Source organism: Myotis lucifugus, unplaced genomic scaffold (assembly GCF_000147115.1).
Source record: "Myotis lucifugus unplaced genomic scaffold, Myoluc2.0 scaffold_53, whole genome shotgun sequence".
Lineage (NCBI taxonomy): Eukaryota > Metazoa > Chordata > Mammalia > Chiroptera > Vespertilionidae > Myotis > Myotis lucifugus.
In genome coordinates this window covers 1,730,351-1,754,008 of record NW_005871101.1, presented here as the reverse complement: position 1 = coordinate 1,754,008, position 23,658 = coordinate 1,730,351, and the positions used below count along the sequence as shown (strand labels likewise).

At 40.7% G+C, this 23,658-nt stretch overlaps 1 protein-coding gene across 1 annotated transcript; it reads right to left on the bottom strand.

Moving 5' to 3' along the window:
* Positions 1–420: 420 nt before the first annotated feature.
* On the bottom strand, positions 421–23,276 carry SLC2A2 (solute carrier family 2 member 2). The gene is made up of 11 exons (XM_023753910.1): positions 23,223–23,276; positions 23,008–23,100; positions 16,946–17,220; positions 12,664–12,788; positions 9,812–9,927; positions 8,752–8,914; positions 8,067–8,254; positions 5,468–5,572; positions 1,619–1,720; positions 711–914; positions 421–621 (listed from the first exon to the last, which is right to left on the bottom strand). Exons 1-11 carry the CDS (start codon positions 23,274–23,276, stop codon positions 421–423), a joined length of 1,626 nt encoding a protein of 541 aa, XP_023609678.1.
* Positions 23,277–23,658: the final 382 nt, after the last annotated feature.

Here is a 23,658-nt window from a genome sequence, read left to right as displayed (position 1 = left end):
TGAGAAAATTCCACCTTAATCAGGTTTAAATATGCAATTATCAGTGGTATCTTCAGGTTTCTAGTCACGTGCTTAAGGAAGCAATAATATGCTACATTGAAACGGCTTCAATTTCAGGAGAACCTCGTTATTCAGAATAGAACTAGGAACATTAGAATGTCCTTGCCCTTCAGTGTAGGGGAATGAGCTAGACTTTTAGGTTTACTTAATTACAGAGTCTTACTATCAAAAATAGTTCTGTAACTTAAAAAAAAATACTTTCTTTGGTAATATTAGATGACATTTCTGATCAGCGCCCATAAAAGCTCTTTAAAAAAATAAAACAATACTTCAAGATAGAGATATACAAGTCTCAAAGAATTGTCATGTAAAAACACACAGGCGCCTTCCTTTTTCTGTTCATAAAAAAGCAGGCAATCTCTACGCAGTCTCTGCAGCTCCAAGGAATTTCATTTCTGTGGCTGCCTTCCGTGGGCGGGCTGACCCACCCCTCTTTTGGAATTCTGCCGCGATTTCCTCGAAGGACTTCCCTTTGGTTTCTGGAACTTTGAAATACGTAAACAGAGTGAAGGCCAAGAGCACTCCAGCGAAGAGGAAAAACACGAAAGGTCCACAGAGCTCCTGCAGGGAGAAGAAACAGAGTCCCAGTTAGCAGTCTTTGGGCCCTATCTTCTCTGCAAAGTAAGTTTGCACGACCTTGGGCTGCTTACCGCGATGTATGGGAAGCACAGGGCGACGATGAAATTGCAGGTCCAGTTGCTGAATGCCGCCATGGCTAAAGCCGCAGGGCGTGGTCCTTGACTGAAAAATTCGGCCACCATGAACCAGGGGATGGGCCCGGGCCCAATTTCAAAGAAGCTGACAAAGAGGAAGATGGCTACCATGCTCACGTAACTCATCCAAGCGAATTTATCCTGAGAAAAACAAAACAACAGTAGAACTGGGATCGTGGGCCGCTTCTTCCTTTAGCTACGTAGACCCTCCCTGAGTCTAACGGTAACAGGGCTCTCTTCCTGGTGATTATGTGCAATTAAGTACAAGTTATTCTAGTTGGAGACAAGTTTGTTCTAGTCTGAGTCATCCTTAAATCTTTTGAGCCCTGTTACAGGGAAATCCTGATTAGGATTTTATAGGATTCTTAGTCACCCTTTTCCTGTGAAAGAGGCAGGGTGAGGATCCAGTGACCTTTGCTCCTACTAATACCTAGGGTGCTAGGGAGGGTGCATGGGAAGCAGTGCTTGAGGGTGCTGGGCTGGGAGGGCCAGATCCTTGTCCAAGGTCACACAGGCCGCTGCTAGCAGCGTGACAGTGATTTGAACATGGCATTCTGGGGCTGAACCCAGAGCCTGCCTTTTGAGCATTTGCTACACCGCCTCCCTGGGTAATGGGGGCAACTTACTTGCAGATGTTCAGTCTTTAACCCCTCCACCCCCTTCCCAAACTAGTTATCTCTTCTTTACATTTCTCCTTTGTATTATATGCTGTTTCTCTGGCTTTACTTCATAAATCATTCTCAAGGTTTTTTGTTGTTGTTTTTTTTGACATCCAAAGCACTTCAACATGGAGCACAGGATTGCTATCCTATGGTAACCAAAAATGTCAGTGGCACCAAACTCACCAGGAGCACGAGTCCCACAGACATGAAGATGGCACAGACAAACATCCCGCTCATTCCAATCAGAAACAGAGAGCGTCGCCCCGCCTTCTCCACGAGGAACACCTAGGAAAGGTTTAAAACATGTAGGCTTGATGCTTAAAGAGTTTTGACTGACAAAGAGGTCATTTTAACTCATAAAGCTGGAAAGCGGCAGTTTTATTATCCCATTTTACGGATGTGGAACTGAGAAAGGGAGTGACTCTTGCCTGAGGTAGCAGAGCTGGTCTCAGTGACTAGAGGTTTTTAACAAACTAGAGGCCCGGTGCACAAAATTTGTGCGGGGGGGGGGGGGAGGGGGGCCCCTCAGCCTGGTCTGCACCCCCTCGCAATCTGGGACCCTTCGGGGGATGTCCGCAGGATCGGGCCTAAACCAGCTGTTGGATATCCCTCTCGTAATCCGGGACCACTGGCTCCTAACCGCTCACCTGCATGCCTGATTGCCCCTAACCACTCTGCATGCCTTCTTGATGCCCCTAACTGCTCGCCTGCCTGCCTGATCGCCCCTAACTGCCTCTGCCTCAACCCCCGTGACCTAGGTTTCCGTCCTCCGGCTGGCCGTAGGCAACCAGGATCCGGGCTTCCCTCCCTCTGGCTGGCCGCAGGCACCCAGGACCCGGGCCGGCTTTGCCCAGGCAGGCGCAGGCACCCAGGACCCGGGCCGGCTTTGCCCAGGCAGGCATATGGAATTTGATAACTTTACCAAAATAGCCAGGTCTTCATTTTTCTGGTGTGCCCAAATGTACCTGGTGCTGGGAATGAACTATTCATTGGAAAAAGGTAAGACTTTAAAGCAAAAGGTTAAAGTGCTTTCTTTTTCTAAGTCTGGAGATATGTCACTGGTTCTTTTGGGCTTGGCGACCTTTGCATTAATGGTTAAGATTTACAATTAGCCGAGACCAGAGTTTGTTGGATAGAGTCTTGCTTGATCCTTAGGAGACTGGCAAGGTTGGTGAATCACACATAGGAAAAACTACCTGTCATATTTTCTCACTTTGGTGAGTAAATTGGCTAGGTTCATAAATCCACCATGTATATCTATAGCAATCAAATACCCTTAGCACAATGAGCTCTGGCTCTGAAAATATCTGAGAGATATTTCTTTTCACCTACAGTGAAAGCCCCTTTCATCTGAGGCATTTTGTAATCAGAGTTTAAAATCATTTCAGGATGATAAGCACAGAGCCCACATTTAGTTGTTGAGAAGGAAGTGAGAGAAAAAAAATACAGGTTCATAAAATTTCTCGCTCTCTATTTGACTCTTTAATCATGACTTTCAAAGTTAACTTGATGACACCATGTCAGACTATCAAGAAAATGGAAGGATTTATTTAGGAACAAGGGCTTTTATTATGTCTTTTTTTTTTCTTTTCTGTTTCTGAACATTTATTACCAACAGGATAATAAACTCTAAAACTAATGCCTTGAAAATTGAGTCAGACTCCCTTTTTGAGGCCAGGTGAGCGCGCAGGGCCCTTTTTGAGGCCAGGTGAGCGCGCAGGGAGGAATGTGACACAGGGTGAGACTTGGTCCCCCCTTTTTCCCAGACAATGTGCGTCACTCAGCTCCTGGAAGCCTACTTAGAGTTTAGTAGCCACTGCTTCTCCCCCAGACCCAGCATGCCTTCCTGTTCCTGTCATATTTCTTCCTGTTTTGTTTTTCTTTCTTAAGATTACAGGCTCTCTTCTCCCGGCCCATTAGTGTGGAAGAAAACATGGAATGTAGAACATCATTCAAAATGGAGTCAGGAAAGTCTCTCTCTTTTCCAAAATACTCATTCAGAAAAAAAGAAAAAAAGATGGATTATGTTCCTTCCAAGTTGTTGAAACATTAATATGTTATCAGTACACTAGAGGCCCGATGCACGAGGGGTCCTTAGCGCTGCTGTGGAGGCAGGAGAGGCTCCCGCCACCGCCAGTACGCTCACCAGCTGTGAGCCCAGCTTCTGGCTGAGCAGCACTCCCCCTATGGGAGTGCACTGACCAGCAGGGGGCAGCTCCTGCATTGAGCGTCTTCCCTCTGGTGGTCAGTGTGCGTCATAGCGACCAGTCGTTCCGCTGTTCGGTTGATTTGCATATTAGGGTTTTATTATATAGGATATTCCTATTTGCATATCTATTTTGATACATGGATTTGCTAACATTGGTTAATTTGGGGGAGATCAACTGGGTGACTGAGAGGCTATCGTTTTGTACTTCAAAACAAAATTTCAAAGATATATATAATTAAAAATTTAAAATGTTATTTATAGTCCTGGAGGGTGATTTGTAATTAGACTTCTGATTAGGGATGATTTTTTAAAAGTTGTCACTTGCTCAAAAACTTTCACTGAATAAAAGGATAAAGTCTATAGAGGTATACGCATTCAAAATAATCAAGACATTGTTCCCACTCCAAAGGGGTTGGCGGGGGCGGGGGGGTGGCGGGGGGACAAAAAATGAAATTCTGCAGTAGTTTCTTTTTAGGCACTCTTAGAATTTGGGTTACCCAATCTTGACAACTTGATGCTTTACATAGCAAATCCTGTTACACATAAAATGTTTTAATCATAATCTCTATATTAGAAAAACATGTCGAAGGGGGATTTGTAAAAAAATATTATCTCAGGAGACAAAAGAATGCAAATAGTCCCTTGGATGGCATCCCAGTACCAGGCTTTCATTGGTTCAGAGTAGCCCTTTGGCTTGAAAAGGCATTATCTCTAAGGCAAGTCTCCATACCCACTGGTGTTCCCATGTTATTTGCTCTTCCCCCGCTTTTCCAAGGTCTGGACAAAGCTGCCTTTTGATCTAGGTGGCCAGGCTATAATTTATTGACCACCCTAAGTTAATAGTTAAAAGTCCCTGTGCAGAGAATGAAAAACAAGAGACTAAAGTATATCGAGTATAGTATTGTGAAAAGCACAAGCTTTTTGAACATCCTGCATTCCAAGATAAAAATAAGCCCAATTACCTTCATTTTAGAGTGAGTTACATTAGTTGGGAAGTTTTTCTTTTTTTTTGGTTGTTGTTGTTATTGTTATCTGTGTGCTTTAATTCTTAGATTGCTATGTTAAATAGTATTATTATCAAGATACTAAGTCATTCCTTATATAAGGTATTTGGTCTTATGAAGAGTACACAACCTCTTCCCCTTGTTGGAAATGTTTCTTCCAAAAATAAATAACATTTAACACTTGTAAAAAATAAAATTTCAAAAATAACAATAACATTTCAACTTATACACCACTTCTATTTCATCCTCTCATAATACCACACAACAGGTGCATCACCACAAGCCATGGCCTTGTGAGCTACTTGGAAGCTCCACCCAATGGCCTATCATAAGACTTTGTTGAGTTTGTTTAATCTTACTAGTGGCTTGCTTTTTAATTGAGAGGACCACATTTATTTTTTTAAAGAAGAATTTCAACCACGAAAGGAGAGGAATCTAGGTACAAGACCCAACGTTGAGGGAAATGACAAGCTATTGGCGAAACCCAAGGGGCTTAAGTATTGAGCAAAGGAGAAGGAAACCAAGGAGTAAGTCCTGTGTCCCCAGGTGAGTTATTAATTCATGAATGAGTGATTACTGGCCAGTAAAGAGAATGATTCTCACCAGAGAGAACCAGATAATCTGCTCAGTGATGCCTCATCTCAATACAGTGGCTGGTTATTCACATATAGGACTCTTCCCATGATCTCCTTGGTTTTACATACCCAGAGCATGAGGACAATGGTATTGATCACTTTTAGATCACAAGGGTTTGTTTTGTTTTTAACTCCCATTTCTAGACTGAGAAACAAGCAGAATAAGTTAGGGTATTTTACTTACAGAAAGAGCAGTAAAAACTGTGTTGATGGCACCAACTCCAATGGTTGCATAAACAGGTTGGCTGAGTCCAGCCGTCTGGAAGATGCTGGTTGAGTAGTAAAATATCTGCAAAGTGATAACAGTTTAGCCTTAATCAAGAAGCCTAGCATTGACGGCTTTAAAGCAAGAAATATTTTAAGTTGTTTGTCTTCAGGTGCTTCTATGAAACCATGGTCCCTAGAAGAACTTCCTAAAGATTTTATCTGACCTCTCCTTCTAGGGAAGGAGCAACCACAATTACCCTTCAGTGTTTAAAACTTCTGTTTGCTTAAAAGTCCTTTTATATTTAGCTGAAAACTCTGCATATGCATTTTCTTTGTGTTTTTATTTTATTTTAACCCTTTGTTAAAGTATACAATACATACATAAAAGTACACATGTCATAAGTTACAGCTCAAATAGTTTTCACGAAGTGAACACACCTGTATAACCAATACCCAGATTAGGAAATAAATCCTTCCTTGCTTTCCTAAAGCGCCCTAAATATCACCTTATGTTCTCAAGGAAACTCTTCCAAGTTCTACCATCACAGACACATTCATTTCAGTGGAGATAGAGAAATCTGGTTCACAACCTAACAGCCTTTATTACTTTGTTACGTTTTTACTTTTATAACAGCCTTTTAGTTCATTTTGTTGTCCTCCCAGCCCCTGTCATTCTTTCCCCACATAACATGCCCTCTTTCTGCAGACAGGGCTGCTGCAGGAGGCCTGTGCAGGCCGGGCTCAGCGAGGAGTGGCTTACAGCACACTGCACACTGCACACTGTCCCACTATTTTTAGGCCACCCAACAGCCTCAAGTCCAGTGTTTCCTGGACGCTTCTAAGTCAGGCACTGGGATGGAAGCTAACGCAGAGAGGTTCAGAGAGATTAAGTATGGTGCCATGGAATGTACAGGCAGAGCTGAGATAGGGGATAGCAATTTGGTCTGTGAGCCCCAAAGTTATAAAGAGTATTAGATAAAAAGAAACATCAAGGACCCTTAAAAGAGGACGAAGACCACAGCAGAGCAGTATTCAGCCTGTGGAGTGAGGTTCACTTCACAGGCATTGCTTTCTTTGCCTCCTCCAAGTCTCTGCCCACCATTCAGTCACTCCCAATGTGTCCTTTGTGGATCTGAGATTGGCTCACTATAGAGGAAGCCCAAATCACATTTCTAACAGCAACGGAATCAGCTTTGTTCTTTCCTTTGTTTAGTTTCTTATCAAATGCTTAATTATTTTCTTCCAGTAACTAATTGCCGGTAAAACAATTTTAGTCTGCATATGCAAGGATTTCAATTCAAATTTAATGCTCAGTATGTTTTTCAATCATGTCTTTTCTACCACCCTCACTCACCATATCATATCAGTTCATTTTATTGTTTATTTTGTGTGCATGTGCTGTCTCCCCAAATAGAGTAAAAGTTTCTTGGATGGCAGGAAACTTTTTGGCACCTGGATATCTGGTATACTTCATTTAAATAGAGGGGACCATGGATTCTTTTAGCCTAGGCCCGTGGTCAGCAAACTGTGGCTCGCGAGCCACATGCGGCTCTTTGGCCCCTTGAGTGTGACTCTTCCTAAGCCTTAGGAGTACCCTAATTAAGTTAATAACAATGTACCTACCTATATAGTTTAAATTTAAAAAATTTGGCTCTCAAAAGAAATTTCAATCGTTGTACTGTTGATATTTGGCTCTGTTGACTAATGAGTTTGCTGACCACTGGCCTAGGCTATTATAAATCCCAAATTTGATACTCAACTCTAGAAGCCCTTTGTAATTTAGTTTTCTTTGATATAATTACTCTCTTTCCCCCTCTTTTGTACTTATTATGACTTTCGCCTTTTTACCTTCATCTTAATAGACATACACTACCTTTGGTTGTTGACATTTTTAAAAATTGTAAGCTAATTTTAGAAAGCAGATGAGGCAAAACAGAAAATTATTGCTCACACAATATTTGCTTATAGTAAGACGCGATGTTAACATTTTAAAATGTCTGTTAGCTATTTAAACTTATACCCCTTTCCTGCTCTATCTTAATTCACTTTGCTCTTAAGAATTGGGGGGTGACCTGGGTTTTGGAGGCGTCCGTCCAGCCACAGAGTGTACGCTAGAGGCACCCCAGCCTGCTGAGAACATCTCTAAGGACCTCTACATAGAAGTATATCCAGGGACCTATTCTGTCCCTGTGGGTGCAAATGACTTAACCAAGAAGACTCAAGTGGTGGTTGTTGATTCAGGACAAAGTGTGGACTTGGTTTTCCCCATCTGATGTTGACCATCACGTAGCCTTTTTTTAAGTAGCAAGGAGAATAAAGCCACCATATGATTCTGTTAATATTTATACATTAATCCTGCTCTTAAGGCCGGCCTTCCTGAGACATGGAGCTTGTCTCTTTCAGTGCCTATTTTAACCTCAAAAGTTTTTAACCTCTTACCCTCTTCTGCCTAAAAGTAATAATGATGCTGTCTGAATAGTTTTTACTGCTTGCTTTCCAACTAAAGGATAATTATGATAATAAAAGGAGAGATTTGTAAAAAAAAAAAAAGAATTGGGGGTTGATCTTAAACTTACCCCATTGATTCCAGAAAACTGCTGAGCCATGTGCAGCATCAATGACACCAGAATAGGCTGTCGGTAGCTGGAATTGGTGAAGAGCTGAATTATGGAGACTTTCTGTTCACTTGATGCTTCTGACCTTTCTTTTCTCATCTCAGCGATGTCTTTGGTGACATCAACACCTCCTCTGAGTCTTTTCAAACCTGTCCCCCAAAATGATTACATTTACACAACTCAGGTAAAAAAAAATTATATTTAGTAGGTAAACGAAAGAGCTACAGTTCTGCATAGCCTCTCTATTACTTAATAACATGCTCTTTGGGAATTCTTTTTTGTTAAATTAAATCCTACTTTTTTATTTCAAAAAAGCGGAACATTTAGCTTCATCTTATGATGAAGAGAACTATGGTCCTCATTATCCCTGAAGCATAATGCTGGAAAGGTCTTTTAGAAGCCTATGGTTGAGTCCAGTACTCTGCAGGTAGGCTTCTGATTTGGGTTTCAGTGAATGTCTTTGGGTGAAAAATGGCATGGACCAGTCATATTAAAGCGATCTTGCATGCTCTTCCTCCATGTAATCACTGACTTCATTTGGAAAGCACCAGGACTGATTTCATGAGTAACCATTCACACCCACTGTTTCTCATTAGCTGACAGTTCCAACACAATGGGGAGAAGGTAAAACCACCCAGAGACTTACTTTTCTTTGCTTTGTTTTCCTCATCCAACTTGATGAAAAGGTACCTGGGACTTTCTGGACAGAAGAAGAGCAGCAGGGACTGTAGGACAGCTGGCACAGCAGACAGACCAAGCAGGATGTGCCACAGCTCACGATTGCCCAGGATGAAGTCAAGGCCAACAATCTGAAAAGGTAGGGGAAGCGTATCAGCCACAGAACACTTTGGATCTGTCTTCTGCAATAATCTGTTGAATAACCATATTAATTACTTAATAGCAAGCCCTGACAATTTTGATTCAAGTGTGCATCAAAATGAAAACTATTACTAGTGTATCTTACCGTATCTAAATTAGGGACTATTTATTTTACAAAGAATTCACCTAGGTTTGTTTTCATGAACTCCTATGGGACATTTAGGATGGGAATCAAACAAACTTTTAACAACTTATTTGATATCTAAAACAACATAAAAGATTATGCATGACTTTGGACCTTTGTTAAAAATTTATTCTTAGATTTCCCAGAACTTAAGTAGAATGGGATTATACAGATAGAGCAATGACTCTAATGAGAACAGCTTTGTGATCCCTATTGCAGTAGTTTACCCTCTGGATAGTCATAGGTTTGGGGTTCCAAGGATTCCTTCTGAGACCACAGGGCAGAAGAGAAAGATAGAGCCAGCTTGACAAGAACTGGTCATCATTTACATACTAAATTTCCAAGTAAGACACTCAAAACAAAGGAAACCCAGACAGCCAAAAATTTGAAGTTGCCTATTCCTTTAAATCTAAATAGAATAATTTAATTTTAGAATAGCTCCAGAAGTTCAAGATTTGGCTTCCAGGTCACCTCCAGGGCCATTCCAACCGCAACTCCAAGAGGAAAAGTGAGGACTGGAGTAGTAATAATTTAGCTTTGAGCTAAAATGTCTATGCCTCTATATGACCTACACTACCATTGGTGGAACTGTTTTATTTGTTTGTTTGTTTTTCTGTGTTTGTCTACAGTGAGAGTGGACAGTCATGGAGGGAAAAGTTGGGTAAAGTAGAGGATGGTTGAAGTAAGGGATGAGAGTTTTTACCTGACTAATAAGAATGCCCGTGACAATGGCCAGCTGGTGAAGAGCGCCAATAGCACCCCTGAGTGTGGTTGGAGCAATTTCACCAATGTACATTGGAACCAGGCCTGAAATTAGCCCTGCATGAGACATGAACATAAATGTTAAAGTAAAGCCAGGACTATCTCAATAACATTAATTTGGCTTACATATAGTCAATACTCTGATTGAAAGTCTCTTTCTGAGTCTGTTGAAAGGAAGAACCCTTGTTCTCAACCATAGACAGAGGTTAGGCAAAGAATATTTGTTGATAGATTCCAAATAAAGTTGTAGTTGGATATAAGAATAGAAAGAAATTGTTAGTCAAGTATTTGGCAATTATTTATTGTCTTATTCAATTTTTAAAAAAATCTATTTTGTTAGTATATAGCTTACATTATAATGCCTTTAGATCTTAAGAAAAGAGAATGAATAATGTGATAATATTCTTAAAAAATAATATTCTTAATCTAGACTCATGGAATTAAAGGGAATTAGAACATATCTATGCCAACATCATTACTTGATCGAGGTGAGCAATGACTTACCTAAGATAACAGTGTAATAGAGTGCTAGTACGAGAGCTACAAGCTCTATCTGAATTTCCACAATGTGGAGTTGCTTCAAGATCACTGTTAGAGTGGTGGGTGGTATAGAGAGGTGGAAGGGGGCTCTGCTTGTGATATGCTTCACAATATATTTATAGAATTTCTTCTCAATTTTACCAAAAAGATTTTGTATTTGTTACTGTACTTTATTTTTTTAAACCTTTCCTTTAATTTTAATTTATTAGAGTTAGAAAATTTAAAACATAGGTTTTCTTGAAATTTTCATTTTAATTTACAAATTTTATTCTATTAATCAGTCTTATTTATAACTTAAGCTAAAATTTTGTAAAGATTTTACACTGCATTTGCAAAGATAATATTTGTTTTTTGACATTCAATATTAATTTATATTAGTTTCTGGTGTACAGCAGAGTTGCCAAACAATTATATAATTTACAAAGTGATACCCAGGATAATTCTAGTACTCACGTGGCACCATACATAGTCATTACAATATTATTGATTATATTCCCTATGCTCTACTTTACATCTCCGTGACTATTTTGTAACTACTAATTTGTACTTAATCCCTTTATCTTTTTCACCCAGTCCCCTCTGGCAACCATCAGTCTGTTCTCAATATCTCTGAGTCTGTTTCTGTTTAGTTTGTTCCCTTATTGTGTTCTTTATATTCGACATATGGTATTTGTCTTTGCCTGACTGACTTATTTCACTCATCACAATACTCTAGGTCCATCCATGTTGTTGCTAATGGGAAGATTTAATTATTTTTTATGGCCCAGTAATATTCCATTGTATATATTTACCACATCTTTTTTATCCAATTATCTGTTGATGGGCACTTGGGTTGCTTCCATATCTTTGACTATTGTAAATAATGCTGCAATAAACACAGGGGTGCACATATTTTTATGAATTAGTGTTTTAGATTTCTTTGGCTAAATACCCAGGAGTGAAATCGCTGGGTCATAAGGCAGTTCTATTTTGTTGTTGCTTTCATTCTATTTTTAAAAATGGAGAAAAGAGAAAGAAAAATAAGATTTGGAACTTTTAGATAGTGTTATCATTTGCATTTTTCAGAAGAGAAAACTGAAGCACATATTCAATTAACATTTCTAAGACCAGACAGAAACAGTGCCAGAATTGATTCAGTGTGAACCCAAAGCTCTTTCCACATGTGGGTTGACTTTTCACTTTAATAAAGCTATCCTGACTTTCAGTTATTTGTTTTAACATTGAAAATAATAAAAAGAGACATTTAATTAAATAATTTTAGACTTTTATTTCAACTGGTCATTGAAGATGCATGGAATTATAGTTTTTCCCCTTTGCAGGTAAAAGTGTTATAAATATTTGATACACCATTTTGTTCCCTTGCCCCATCTCTTCCACCCCCAATGGAAATTAGTGATTTGAAATTGCTACAGTTTGGGACAATGGGTTAAAACCTTGGCTCAGAACTATTAGGGCATCACTGGCATTGAGAACCTAAAGATTTGGCTGTTTTAGAGAGCGAGAGATTCTCCCTTTTGTTCAGGCCTCTGCTGATTAGTTGCCTCTGAAAATTCGAAAAGTTGTTCCCAAGAAATAATGATTCCAGTAATTTAGATGGAAACTTCATAGGAGGAGCATCCATCCTTCATTCTGAACTCCTCTATGAATTGCTTCTTCCTGATTCCTTCTCCCTGTGGTCACTGCTGCTTTCACCCTTCACCCAGCAGGTCTGAAATCTGACAGGGCTAGGCTGTATAGTCTGAAAGACGGGCCCAGTATCAATGTCTTTCCAGATAGAAGAGGCAAATACGTAGGAGGCCAGATAGACTACAAAGGCCGAGTTAGAGATTCTGGATGTATCGATCTTCCACTGTCTACAGAACCTTGGGAGTAATAACAATAGCTAGCATTTCTTGGTAGTTTACCGTAGTCAGATTCTATGCTGAACATTTGACATGGATTCTCACAAGCACCCTACAAGGTAGATACTATTCTCTTTATTGAAGAGAAGGAAACTGAGAATAATTTGTCTGTGGTCACATGACTAGAAATGATGTCGTTGCCATGGGAAAGAAGACAGCTTCACATCTCCCATTTACTGGTCCCAAACCTCCCCGACTCAGGACTTCAACTTCATGCTATTGCCTATCCCTTTTGTGGTGCCACATCAGACTCAATATATTCCCTGAGCGTGTGTGTGTGTGTATATGTGTGTGTGTGTGAGAGAGAGAGAGAGAGAGAGAGAGAGAGAGAGAGAGAGAGAGAGAGACTTACCACAGTAGAGTCCTGATACAGCTCTTCCTGAAATGATAAGAATGTGAGATGGTCCCATTTTCGAAAATCCCATCAAGAGAGCTCCAGCTAATGAAAGAATGTTTGCTATCAACATGGCTTTGATTCTGAAATTTTAAAAAGCATGGATTACAAATTTAGCATCAAACCTTGATAAAATTACATGTGTTCAGAGCATGGTGACATTTTTACCTAGGAGATTTCTTTAATTTTGCTGAAAGGGCTAGTTGAGGGAATCTTAAACCATGATTGATACTTTGATTTATCTACAAACTGATGCATTAACAGTAAGTAATATTTATAATGAAAGAATCTGGATTTTATGCTCCTGATCTCCACATTTTGGTGGAGATGAATCAATTTTTGATAACTAGTTTGAGTTAAGATAAAACTCTAACACTTTTTCAAACAGTTAATGAATTAAATTTTCTACAAGTTGATTGTTTTAAACACAATTGCTGGGTGATAGCTAAACTCAATTCTGTACTTGTAATCTATGACACCTTGCTTTCCGCCCCCCCTCCCCTTTCTTTCAATGGTACAGGTTTTTAGTTGATGTAGATAATGAAAGAAACTTTAAAAATTAAATTTCCTTTATTAAGAATTATTTTGACATAAATTAAAGCATACTTTTACTTTGAACTTTATCATAGAGAATTATAATTATTCTTATCTTAACATTATATGTCAGCACATTTTCAGAATCTATGCATTAATGTTAACTTATGTAAAATATGTAAAAAAGCTGACAATAGCAACACATTTTCAAAATTAATCTTATGAAATTTGACATTTTAAGATATTTATTCCTTTTAAGTAGGAAAGTGAGGTACACTAGAAACCTTCTTCAAAGTAGATGATGATAAGGCCAATGAAATTATCTGAGTGGACAGGTATGAAAATGCCTGTGCCACAAAAAAATGTAATAAGCACCTTGTTCTGTTCTGTTTCAATGTTTCAAAAGTGAGCTTTTTCTAAGCAAGTATCTTTAGTACCAAACAGATATTTTTAAAGAGTAAAACTATGTAATCTCATACTGCAGTGATTGCCCAACAGCCATGCGATAGGCTGAATAATAACCCCCAAGAGTCTACATCCTGATCCTCAGACCCTGGGAATACGCTATGTTATATGACAAAAGGGACTTCTCAGATGAAAATGAAAGATTTTGAGTTGAAAAGGTTATCCTGGCCCAACAATGCAATCACAAGTATCCTTGTAACAGGAGGCAGAAGAGAAGGTGAGGTGATGATAACGTAGAGATCGGAATGATGTGCTTTGAAAATGGAGGAAGGACCACAAGCCAAGGAACATGGAAGCTGGAAAAGGGCAAGGGAATGGATTCTTCCCTCGGAACCTGCAGGAGCCAGCCCTGCTGACACCGGACTGCAGCCAAGTGAAACTGAATTTGGGCTTCTGACCTCCACAACAGCAAGAAAATAAATTGGTATAGTTCTGAGGCACTAAGTTTGTGGCAATTCATTATAGTAGTAATATGTGGACATTATTAAGTACCTAAAGGCAGGGAAACAGTGATTTAGAGCTGATCAACTTCAGAGCTGCGGAGAAAAAGACAGGGTGTTGCTCTGTGAAGTGCTTTTTCTCTAAACAAGGATAGAGGGCAGGGAAACCCAATAAATTACCTTAAAAATGGTTACTAGCTAGTTAATAGTATATTCTATTGGGTGGGAAGGGGGAGGTGAGGGGAAACGAGATAAGTCTTAAAAGAGATAGCCTGAAAAGTATGTTTGATGCCAGATTGCTCTAAAGCCCTTTTTCCTTACTACCAATGGATCCTGGAGCACTCTACACAACTTAGATTTCAATTTCTGACACAGACAACAGTGTGGTGATGGCCTGAGGGGAGCAGGAGTGGGGACTGGGTGAAAGGGGACAAAGGGAGGGAAAGTGGGGACATCTGAAATAGTGCCAACAAAAGAAAAAGAAAAAAAAACTTCTGCTCAGACTCGAGAAATGGCCAAGGATAAATAATCTAAAAAAAAAAAAATACTTGAAGTGGTTGAATCAGGGAGAAGAAAATATATTTCTAAGTATATTTCTTTAAATCTCCCTCTAAATACTCCTATTAGCATAGGACTATCGCCCTTGTCCTCATCATCAACAAAGAAGACTGCATTCACTGCCTGCTCACTCTGCCGAGACATTGTGCTAAACCCTTTATACTCCTTCTTACTCCATTGGCACAATAATGCCACAAGGTAGGGATTATTATATATATTTTTTCCGCATTGCAGATGGGAAGAAAACGTCTTAGAGAACTTAGGTAACTTACACATTTTCACACAACTATTAAGTGACAGAGCTGCGAGGTGATCTGGGTGAAACCAGGGGTTAGGGTTTCATTTTAGTGAGTTCCATTTTCCATACAAAAGAAAGAAAGCATTCCAAGAACAGGAATGTTTGCTTTTCTTCGTTCACAGTGGTGTGGATTGCACAGACCATGGTCACCCCCATCATTGCCTTGTAATTAAACTGTAAGCCCAGAGTCTCTGGAAAAATTGACCTTGAGAGTCCAAATTGAAAAATAATGGTCACAGATATATATTGGCTATTATACAATGACAAGGAAAACTTTTTTAAAAGGCAGTAATGGAAAATACATTTTTATTTATTTACTTTTAACTGGTGAAGTAATGACCACGGCAATAAGGAAAATCATGCCATTTCTCAATGAAGCACCTCAGAAAAATGGTTATGTGGAAGAGACTGAACTCTCTAGTCTTATTTTTAAATTAAAATTTTGATTTTATGGCTGTTTTTCATGGAGAATCATTTTTTTCTCCAAGAGCTGGAGGAAACCTCACTTTTCGTTACCATAAGTTATTTGATAAATGGTTAAATGTTTTAAAGTAAGTCACTGGACCTCTCAAAATCTTGTCTCTAAATGAGAGGCAGCATTCTAGTTCCATCTCTAGGACACTGATTAAATGTTTTAAAGTAAGTCACTGGACCTCTCAAAATTTTGTCTCTAAATGAGAGGCAGTAGGGCTTACATTTTTTCTTCAGGGATGGGAAGAAGTATAAAACATCAGTAGCTGCTGAAAGACTTAGTTTGTCCATATTTTAAATTTTAACTTAATTTTGCTTAATTTTATTTATTTTAGAAATAATTAATCTAAACACCAGTAAGTTGATTAAAATGGGAGGAACTGACCATTTTCTTTTATTGTAGAGGAAAGTATCTTTCAAATGAGAACAAAAATAAAACTTGGGTTCCCATGCTACTCAATACTTAAGGAAATTTCTTACAGTCTTCTTATTGAAAAGCTCCAGTACAAGAGAAAGAAGTTATCAGAATTTTAATAACCAGAGATAAAATTAAAATTTAAAGTAGGAATTTTATGAACGAAATAAACTGTAATTCAGAATTACTAAGACAGTTATATCTTAGCCTATATCATTTACATTTTAAAGGTTTTCAATTTTCTAAATTTTCCATATTTGTATAATTTTATCACTAGGAAAAAGTAATTAATAAACAAAAGATAGACTTAAAGAGTAGAAAACAGATTTAAAGAAATAATCAGCTTAGTTTCTAATTTTATTATTATTATTTTCTTTTGGGGAGATGGGGCATCCAAAGAGCTTTAGTATGTCACATGACTAAGTAAAATGTAAGTGTAAAGGAGTTGCACTGATGTTTTCAGTCCAGAACACTTAATAGAAACCAGAGTAGAGAAATGGAGACACCACTGGCTTCATCTTTGGTTGGGGCTTGGATATAGAAGTAGCAGCAGCTATAAACCTCTTGCCAAGTATACTGAGCAATTGAGGGCTGGGGAATATTGACTTGATCTTAGAACTTGACTGAACCAAATGCCAAATTCTAATTTGAAGATGAAAAACTGGATGTCTGAGAAATGGAACGATTTGGTGACGCAAACAATAGACTCCCAGGTTAAAAATTCCACCCTCGGCCCTTCTATTGAGCTCTAGAGTTAATCATTTGTGCAGTGGGTTATTAATATGTTTTATAACTTAGAAAGCCAGAGAATCAAAGCAATTGTCTAAAAATGCACACCAAACTCACCTTTGCGGTAAATACCTCCACAATTAAGCAGATTGGTGCAACAGCTTTTTCCATTATTTGGTTCAACACTGATCTAACTCATAGGGTCACGTGGTAAAAAAACAACTCAAAAACTATTACACAAAAAGAACGGTGATTTCTTTCTAAACTAATTCCAATAAACCCCAAATACGAAAGTTTCCGTGTTTCTGCTTGCTTATGAAATTTGCCTACCTTCCAAGCTGGTCCCCAAGCCACCCACCGAAGAATGATGCAATCATTCCACCAATTGCAAAGCTGGACACAGACAGGGACCATAGCATGGTGATGAGGCCAGATTCTTCCACAAGCTCTTCCTCAGGCTCTTCCTCAGGCAGAGGGGTTGGCGTTGAATTCATTAGGTTGGGGGTTCTGGGCATTTCCTCTGTAGTGGCCATAGCATCGCTGCTGAGAGCTTTTCGGTCAGCCAGCGGAACGTCCAAAACATGTCTATAATGGGTTATTATTATCTGAGGAAACAAAAACATTTCAAACAATCTATATATCTTTATTCATTTTTTTTCTTTAGAGTATTTGTTAGGTATTTAAACAGGATCATTCCAATTATGTGCATTACACACAAACACATGTAGATTTATTTATAGTTGACCATCATAATAATAAAAGGCCAAGAGGCATCACAACCAAATGACCAGTCGCCATGAGGTGACATTGACCACTTCTCCGTCCCTCCCCGCCAACCTGCGAGTGGGGGCGGAGTGGGACTGGCAACTGGCAACTGGCGAGCGGGCTGAATTGCTGACCTCTTGGTCCCTTTCTACCCCCCCACCCCCTTCCCAGGCTCCCATGGATCAGTGCTGGTGAATGGGGTAATCGGGGTGGGTGGTGGGAGGACCAGGCTTGCTGTCAGGCTATTGGGATCCCCAGCTCATCCCCAGCTGCTGGGGGAGAGGGGGGGGCAGGAGGGGGCTCAGGCCTGCAGGAAAGCGGGTGCTGGCAACTTCACCTCCATGCATGTGAGCCGGGCGGCCGCTGATGGAACACGCTGCCCGCTCGGGGCCGCTCATGCCTGGACGGGTACGTCACCGGCGTGTCCCACAATCTCTGTCAGCGCCTCAAGCCCCAGCAGCAGTGGCAGCATCACCCCCAGCAGGCAGCGCGTTCCATCAGCAGTCGGCCCAGCGCACGGACATGGAGGTGAAATCTCTGGTGCCCGCTTTCCCGCAGGCCTGAGCCCCGGAGCAGCCGGGGATGAGCTGGGGATCCCCACAGCCTGACAGCCCGGCAGTGGCGGAGGCAGTGTTCGACCTGGGGACTGGCGAATGGGCAGAAGATGGCCCGGATCACAGAAGGCTAGGCCTAGGGACCCTATCTGCATGATTTAATCGTGTGCTGGGTCTCTAGTACCTATAAAACAGAGGCCACAAATTCCAGTGCCAACAGGAGCCAGGCAGGAACAAATAAATGAAGGAGGCAAGGAGAACCTTAATGACTCGAGGACTGAAATACTTCTCTACTATTGAGGATATAACAGCGAGTGAGCAGGATTACGGCCCTCGAGAGCGTCTGCCCCACCTGGAGGAAGCTGCAAACACGAGACTAGTGTTGATGAACTTTAGTTTTTAAAAAGAAGATGGAAATCTGGGTTTTCATGTAAAAACTGCCAAGTTTTAAATGCTGTCTACTATTCAAATTGAAAATATTCTGCAGGCTAAAAAGATATAAATCTGCACCAGTGTTACCCCTGCACAAGAGGATTTAAATGGACTTATGGAAATATTTTAATGAAAACACAAAAGTAGATATAAGAAAAAAAAATTGGGAAAAACCAAGATGGCGGCATAGGTAAACACCGGAGATTGCTGCCTCACACAACCACTTCAAAAATACAACTAAAAGAGGGAACGGACATCATCCAGAACCACAGGAAGGCTGGCTGAGTGGAAATTCTACAACTAGAAGGAAAGAGAAAAGCATACCGAGAATCAGAGGAGGTGCAGTGCGGAGGTGAAATACTAAGGTGCGGAGGTGCGTGCGGAGCAGGCTGGTGGCTGAGGGCACCGTTGTCGTTTTCAATCGGGAGGGAGTCTCAGGCTCTGAGCTCCAGTTCCAGGCGAGTCTCTAGGGACCCAGACTCATATGGGAGAAGCGGGACTGTCTGGCATCGGTCAGAACCCGAGGTCAGCTTTCTCTCCGAGGGGCTTGCAGCGATTAATGGGACACTGAGAAGCAGAGTCTCTGAGGGCAAGACTGAGAGCAGCCATAATTGCTAATCCCGCCCTGTTGATCCCGTGGGACCCGCCCTGCCCAAGCCCTGCAGGGAGACTTTTGCTGGATAGCCTCAGGCAAAGGCTAGATTAGCACCTCCCTAGAGATCCAGGAGCCAGGAAGCCCAGAGGTCAGAGTGGGACCATCCAGTTTGCAGCTCCATGGAACCATAAAAGACACACTCAGGGGGCAGACTCAGTGAGCACCAAAGCCCCATTGAAGCAAGTCTAGCCCCAGAGGGGTGTCTCCAGCACAGTAGTTCTCCCACTGCAGACACAGCTGATTCTCACAGCCAATTGGCCTGGAGGTCAATTCCTCCCAGTGATAACTACAATAATCAAGGCTTAATTACAAGACTGTGCACAAAGCCCACAAGGGGGTGCACCAAGAGTGTTTACCTCAGGTAATTGGGACACTTAGCACAGAAAGGCACTCTATCAACACAGCGAAGCATAAAAAATGCCGAGACAAAGAAATAGGACACAAACGACAGAAATGGAGGAAAGCAAACTGCTGGATATAGAGTTCAAAACCACACTTTTAAGGTCTTTAAAGAACTGTCTAGAAGCCGCCGATAAATGTAGTGAGATCTTCAAGAAGACTGGTGAAACCCTCGATGTTGTGATAAAGAACCAACTAGAAATTAAGCATACACTGACTGAAATAAAGAATATTATACAGACTCCCAACAGCAGACCAGAGGATCCCAAGAATCAAGTCAAAGATTTGAAATATGAAGAAGCAAAAAACACCCAACCAGAAAAGCAAAATGAAAAAAGAATCCGAAAATACGAAGATAGTGTAAGGAGCCTCTGGGACAGCTTCAAGCGTACCAACATCCGAATTATAGGGGTGCCAGAAGAAGAGAGAGAGCAAGATATTGAAAACCTATTTGAAGAAATAATGACAGAAAACTTCCCCTACCTGGTGAAAGAAATAGACTTACAAGTCCAGGAAGCGCAGAGAACCCCAAACAAAAGGAATCCAAAGAGGACCACACCAAGACACATCATAATTAAAATGCCAAGAGCAAAAGACAAAGAGAGAATCCTAAAAACAGCAAGAGAAAGAAAATCAGTTACCTACAAGGGATTACCCATAAGACTGTCAGCTGATTTCTCAACAGAAACTTTGCAAGCCAGAAGGGAGTGGCAAGAAATATTCAAAGTGTTGAATACCAAGAACCTACAACCAAGACTACTGTATCCAGCAAAGCTATCATTCAGAAGTGAAGGCAAGATAAAGAGCTTCACAGATAAGAAAAAGCTAAAGGAGTTAATCACCACCAAACCAGTATTATATGAAATGCTGAAAGGTATCCTTTAAGAAGAGGAAGAAGAAGAAAAAGATAAAGATACAAATTATGAACAACAAATACACATCTATCAACAAGTGAATCAAAAAATCAAGTGAATAAATAATCTGATGAACAGTATGAACTGGTGATTGTAATAGAATCAGGGACATAGAATGGGAATGGACTGACTATTCTTGGGGGGGGGGATGTGGCGGGTAAGGGAAGAGATTGGACAATAATCGTGCACCTATGGATTAGGACAGTGGGTGAGGTGTGAGCGCGGTGGGTGGGGTGGGAACTGGGTGGAGGGGAGTTATGGTGGGAAAAAAGAGTAACTAATGTAATAATCTGAACAATAAAGATTTAATTAAAAAAATTTAAAAAAAAGAAAAAAAAAGAAAAAAAATTGGGAAAGATACGATGAGGCCCAAAATAAAGTTAGTATACAAAATTCAAACACTAGGTGCTATATCCTTGCTAGAAGTGAGCTATAATTTAGCAATAAACTTCCTAGCAGCAAAGGCATAGAGAAGAAAACAATTGTGTATACTGATGAATTCCAAAGATGAAAAAAAAAACCTCAGTGGCCCCTGAGAAGGCACTGAGACCTAGAGGACCTCAGAGTTCAGTGGGTAACAGAATGAACAATGTTCAAAGCTGAATTGCACAGAGCCATACTTTATAATGTGGCCCACTAGAGGCAATAATCATAGGAAAGTATAATTGAGTAAATTATACTTTCAGGCTATCTTCCTTCCATGCCGTTCCTCTCGATGGCTCTTTGGTTACTATTCAGCAGCAGCGAGCTGCAAGGACCTCTGACAAGGTGTGCAGTGGCCCTAGGTTCAGGGCAAAGTCCTAGGTTGCAAAATCAGCTGAGTAAGGGAAGGAACTGACATGTTATGATAAAAGAATTCTGACCAAGACATTTGCCTCATTAGAAGGTCATGCCATATGGACAACCTACACAGAAAAGCAACTGTAAGGAAATACCCAGAATGTTCTCAGCAGTTTGCTCTATGTGGTAGAATAATTACGGTGATTTCTTTCCTAATCCTTTCTGCAACGGGCATGTGTAGTCTTCATAATCATAAAAGGTGTGATTTACAAATACCTTAAAATAATTCCAAATGTCCTTCTGCTAATAATAATAATAATAATAATAATAAAAAAGGCCTGAATGACTCTTCTGATGCAACAGTGTTTAAACTCAGAAGGAAGTGTCTATAAAGAGGGCCCTAAGTCAGATGCCAGTGGGGAATCCTGGTGTTCAGGTCTGTGATTGAAGGAGGGAAACCTTAGATTAATTTCCCCTCGAAGACTGAAAAGGATGGTTTAAATAAGAATTTGAAATAGTCTCCCAGGAAAAGAGGCTCTACCAATTATGGTGATATTGAGCCAAATTTCAGGAAACCTGAGAAATCGGCACATGTCATTACCCACAGAAAACAGCCCCCCTCCCCCTATCCCCACCCCACTCCACACAGTGTTGTATCCTAAATCTTTCAACCTCAGTGAGGCCTGCCACGCTCATGAAGATGGGTGGCACGTAACCAGAGCACGTCTTTTGGTCCAAGGAGCGACTCATTTCAGATGATGGACTGACTGGCCAGCACACATTTCACACATTCACACCCTGCAGGGATCTTACATTTTTCTTGGAGTCCAATGTTGTAAAAGAAGCAGATGAAATACGATCGATTTGTAGAAGTCACCTAACAAATATTCGTACTTGCACCTTATGCCAGCCTTCCCCGCAGCATCCATTCTCCCTCTCTTTCTCTTTCTTTGTCTCTCTCCCCTTCACTAAACACTTTATTGAACACCCTCTTTACACCAATCATTGTGCTTGGCACTGGTGATACAAGACATCAATTCCACACTAAGGGACCTGACAGTCTGAATTAGGGCAGAGGGAGTCAAGTCCTGGACCCCCCCCTCCCCCAGTTCGTTACAGGTTGTGGGAGCTGAGAAAAATGGCATCCCTCTCCTGTCCATTCACTGGATATCAGAGTAGAGATGCACAAAATCAATGAAAAAAACTGATAGAAATTGTTTGATATTTTAAAAAATACCCATCCAAATGGTCATCACAGAGAAAACCCAAATGTTGTTGGACTTCTTGACTATTATTTAAATGTTTTGTATTATTTTACTTTGAAGCACCTATAGGAGACAGGAGTACAGGGAAGGACTAGAATCTTTTTAATGTTAGTGCTTCTGATGGTTTTAATCTGGCCAGGAAATGGGTGAGAGAAGGCTATTGGGAGGCTGAAACTGGGAGAACACGTTAAAGTTCCTGATGCACAGTGAGTTGGTGCTCAATGCATTTGTGCACAGAGTGAAACATATCCTTCTATGGCTTTCTCATATTCCCTGATATTTTCATTTGTGTATGGCTGAGAGGTCTGAATGAATGCTGCAATAAATAAGCTTTCAAGCTTTACAAAAGATATCCTAAGGCACATGGTATTCTGACTAAAGTTTTCTGTGAGCTCAGCAAATATCAGAGTCAAAGATCAAGAATTATTGCTGTTTACTTTCTTCTGAGGGTTATTAAGTGATGAGGCGTCAAAGCCAAGTTCTGAGCTCTGGAACCACGCACAGGATACCCGACGGAAGGCTGTTCCCCACGTGGACACACTTTATTTCTCTGTACAAGGAACAGATATCTTTCTGTCATTGACAGAAATTGCCAAAAGGGGATTTGAATTGTGAATGTTTTACTTGCCTGTTGAGGGGCATTGATCACACCAATGTCATATCCAAACTGGAAGGAACCCAGCACGGCAGTGAAGACAGTGAAGACCAAGGTCCCGGTGATCTGTGGGGAATGAGACACAGGGCTGGGAAACATGAGGCAAGGTCAGCCACCCATCTACTATCATTCTGCAGTTTGGACTTCTGGCAGGCTCCACAGGCTGGTTCTTGTTCCTTGATACTCACAGTGAGCCCTATGCTCCCAGCAGGTTCATTCATACCAGAATGTGAGTCATTCATGGTTTCCCTTACACTGCTGAAGTTGAAAAGAGTTGGGGATAGCTTTTTCCAGGAGAAGAACCAAAACTCTGGCCAGCACAGCTCAGTGGTTGAGCATTGACCTCTGAACCAGGAGGTCACAACTGGATTCCCAGTGAGGGCATATGCCTGGGTTGCAGGCTTGATCCCCACTGTGGGGTGTGCAGGAGGCAGCCTATCAATGATTCTCTCTCATCATTGATGTTTCTATCTCTCTCTCCCTCCCCCTTTCTCTCTGAAATCAGTAAACATATATTACAGAAAAAGATAAAAACAATCATTTATGCTATTAAGAGAAGTAAAATCAGACAGCAATAACAAAGAGTTGGGGAGCTCCTGGACATTGCTAGGGTACAAAAATACT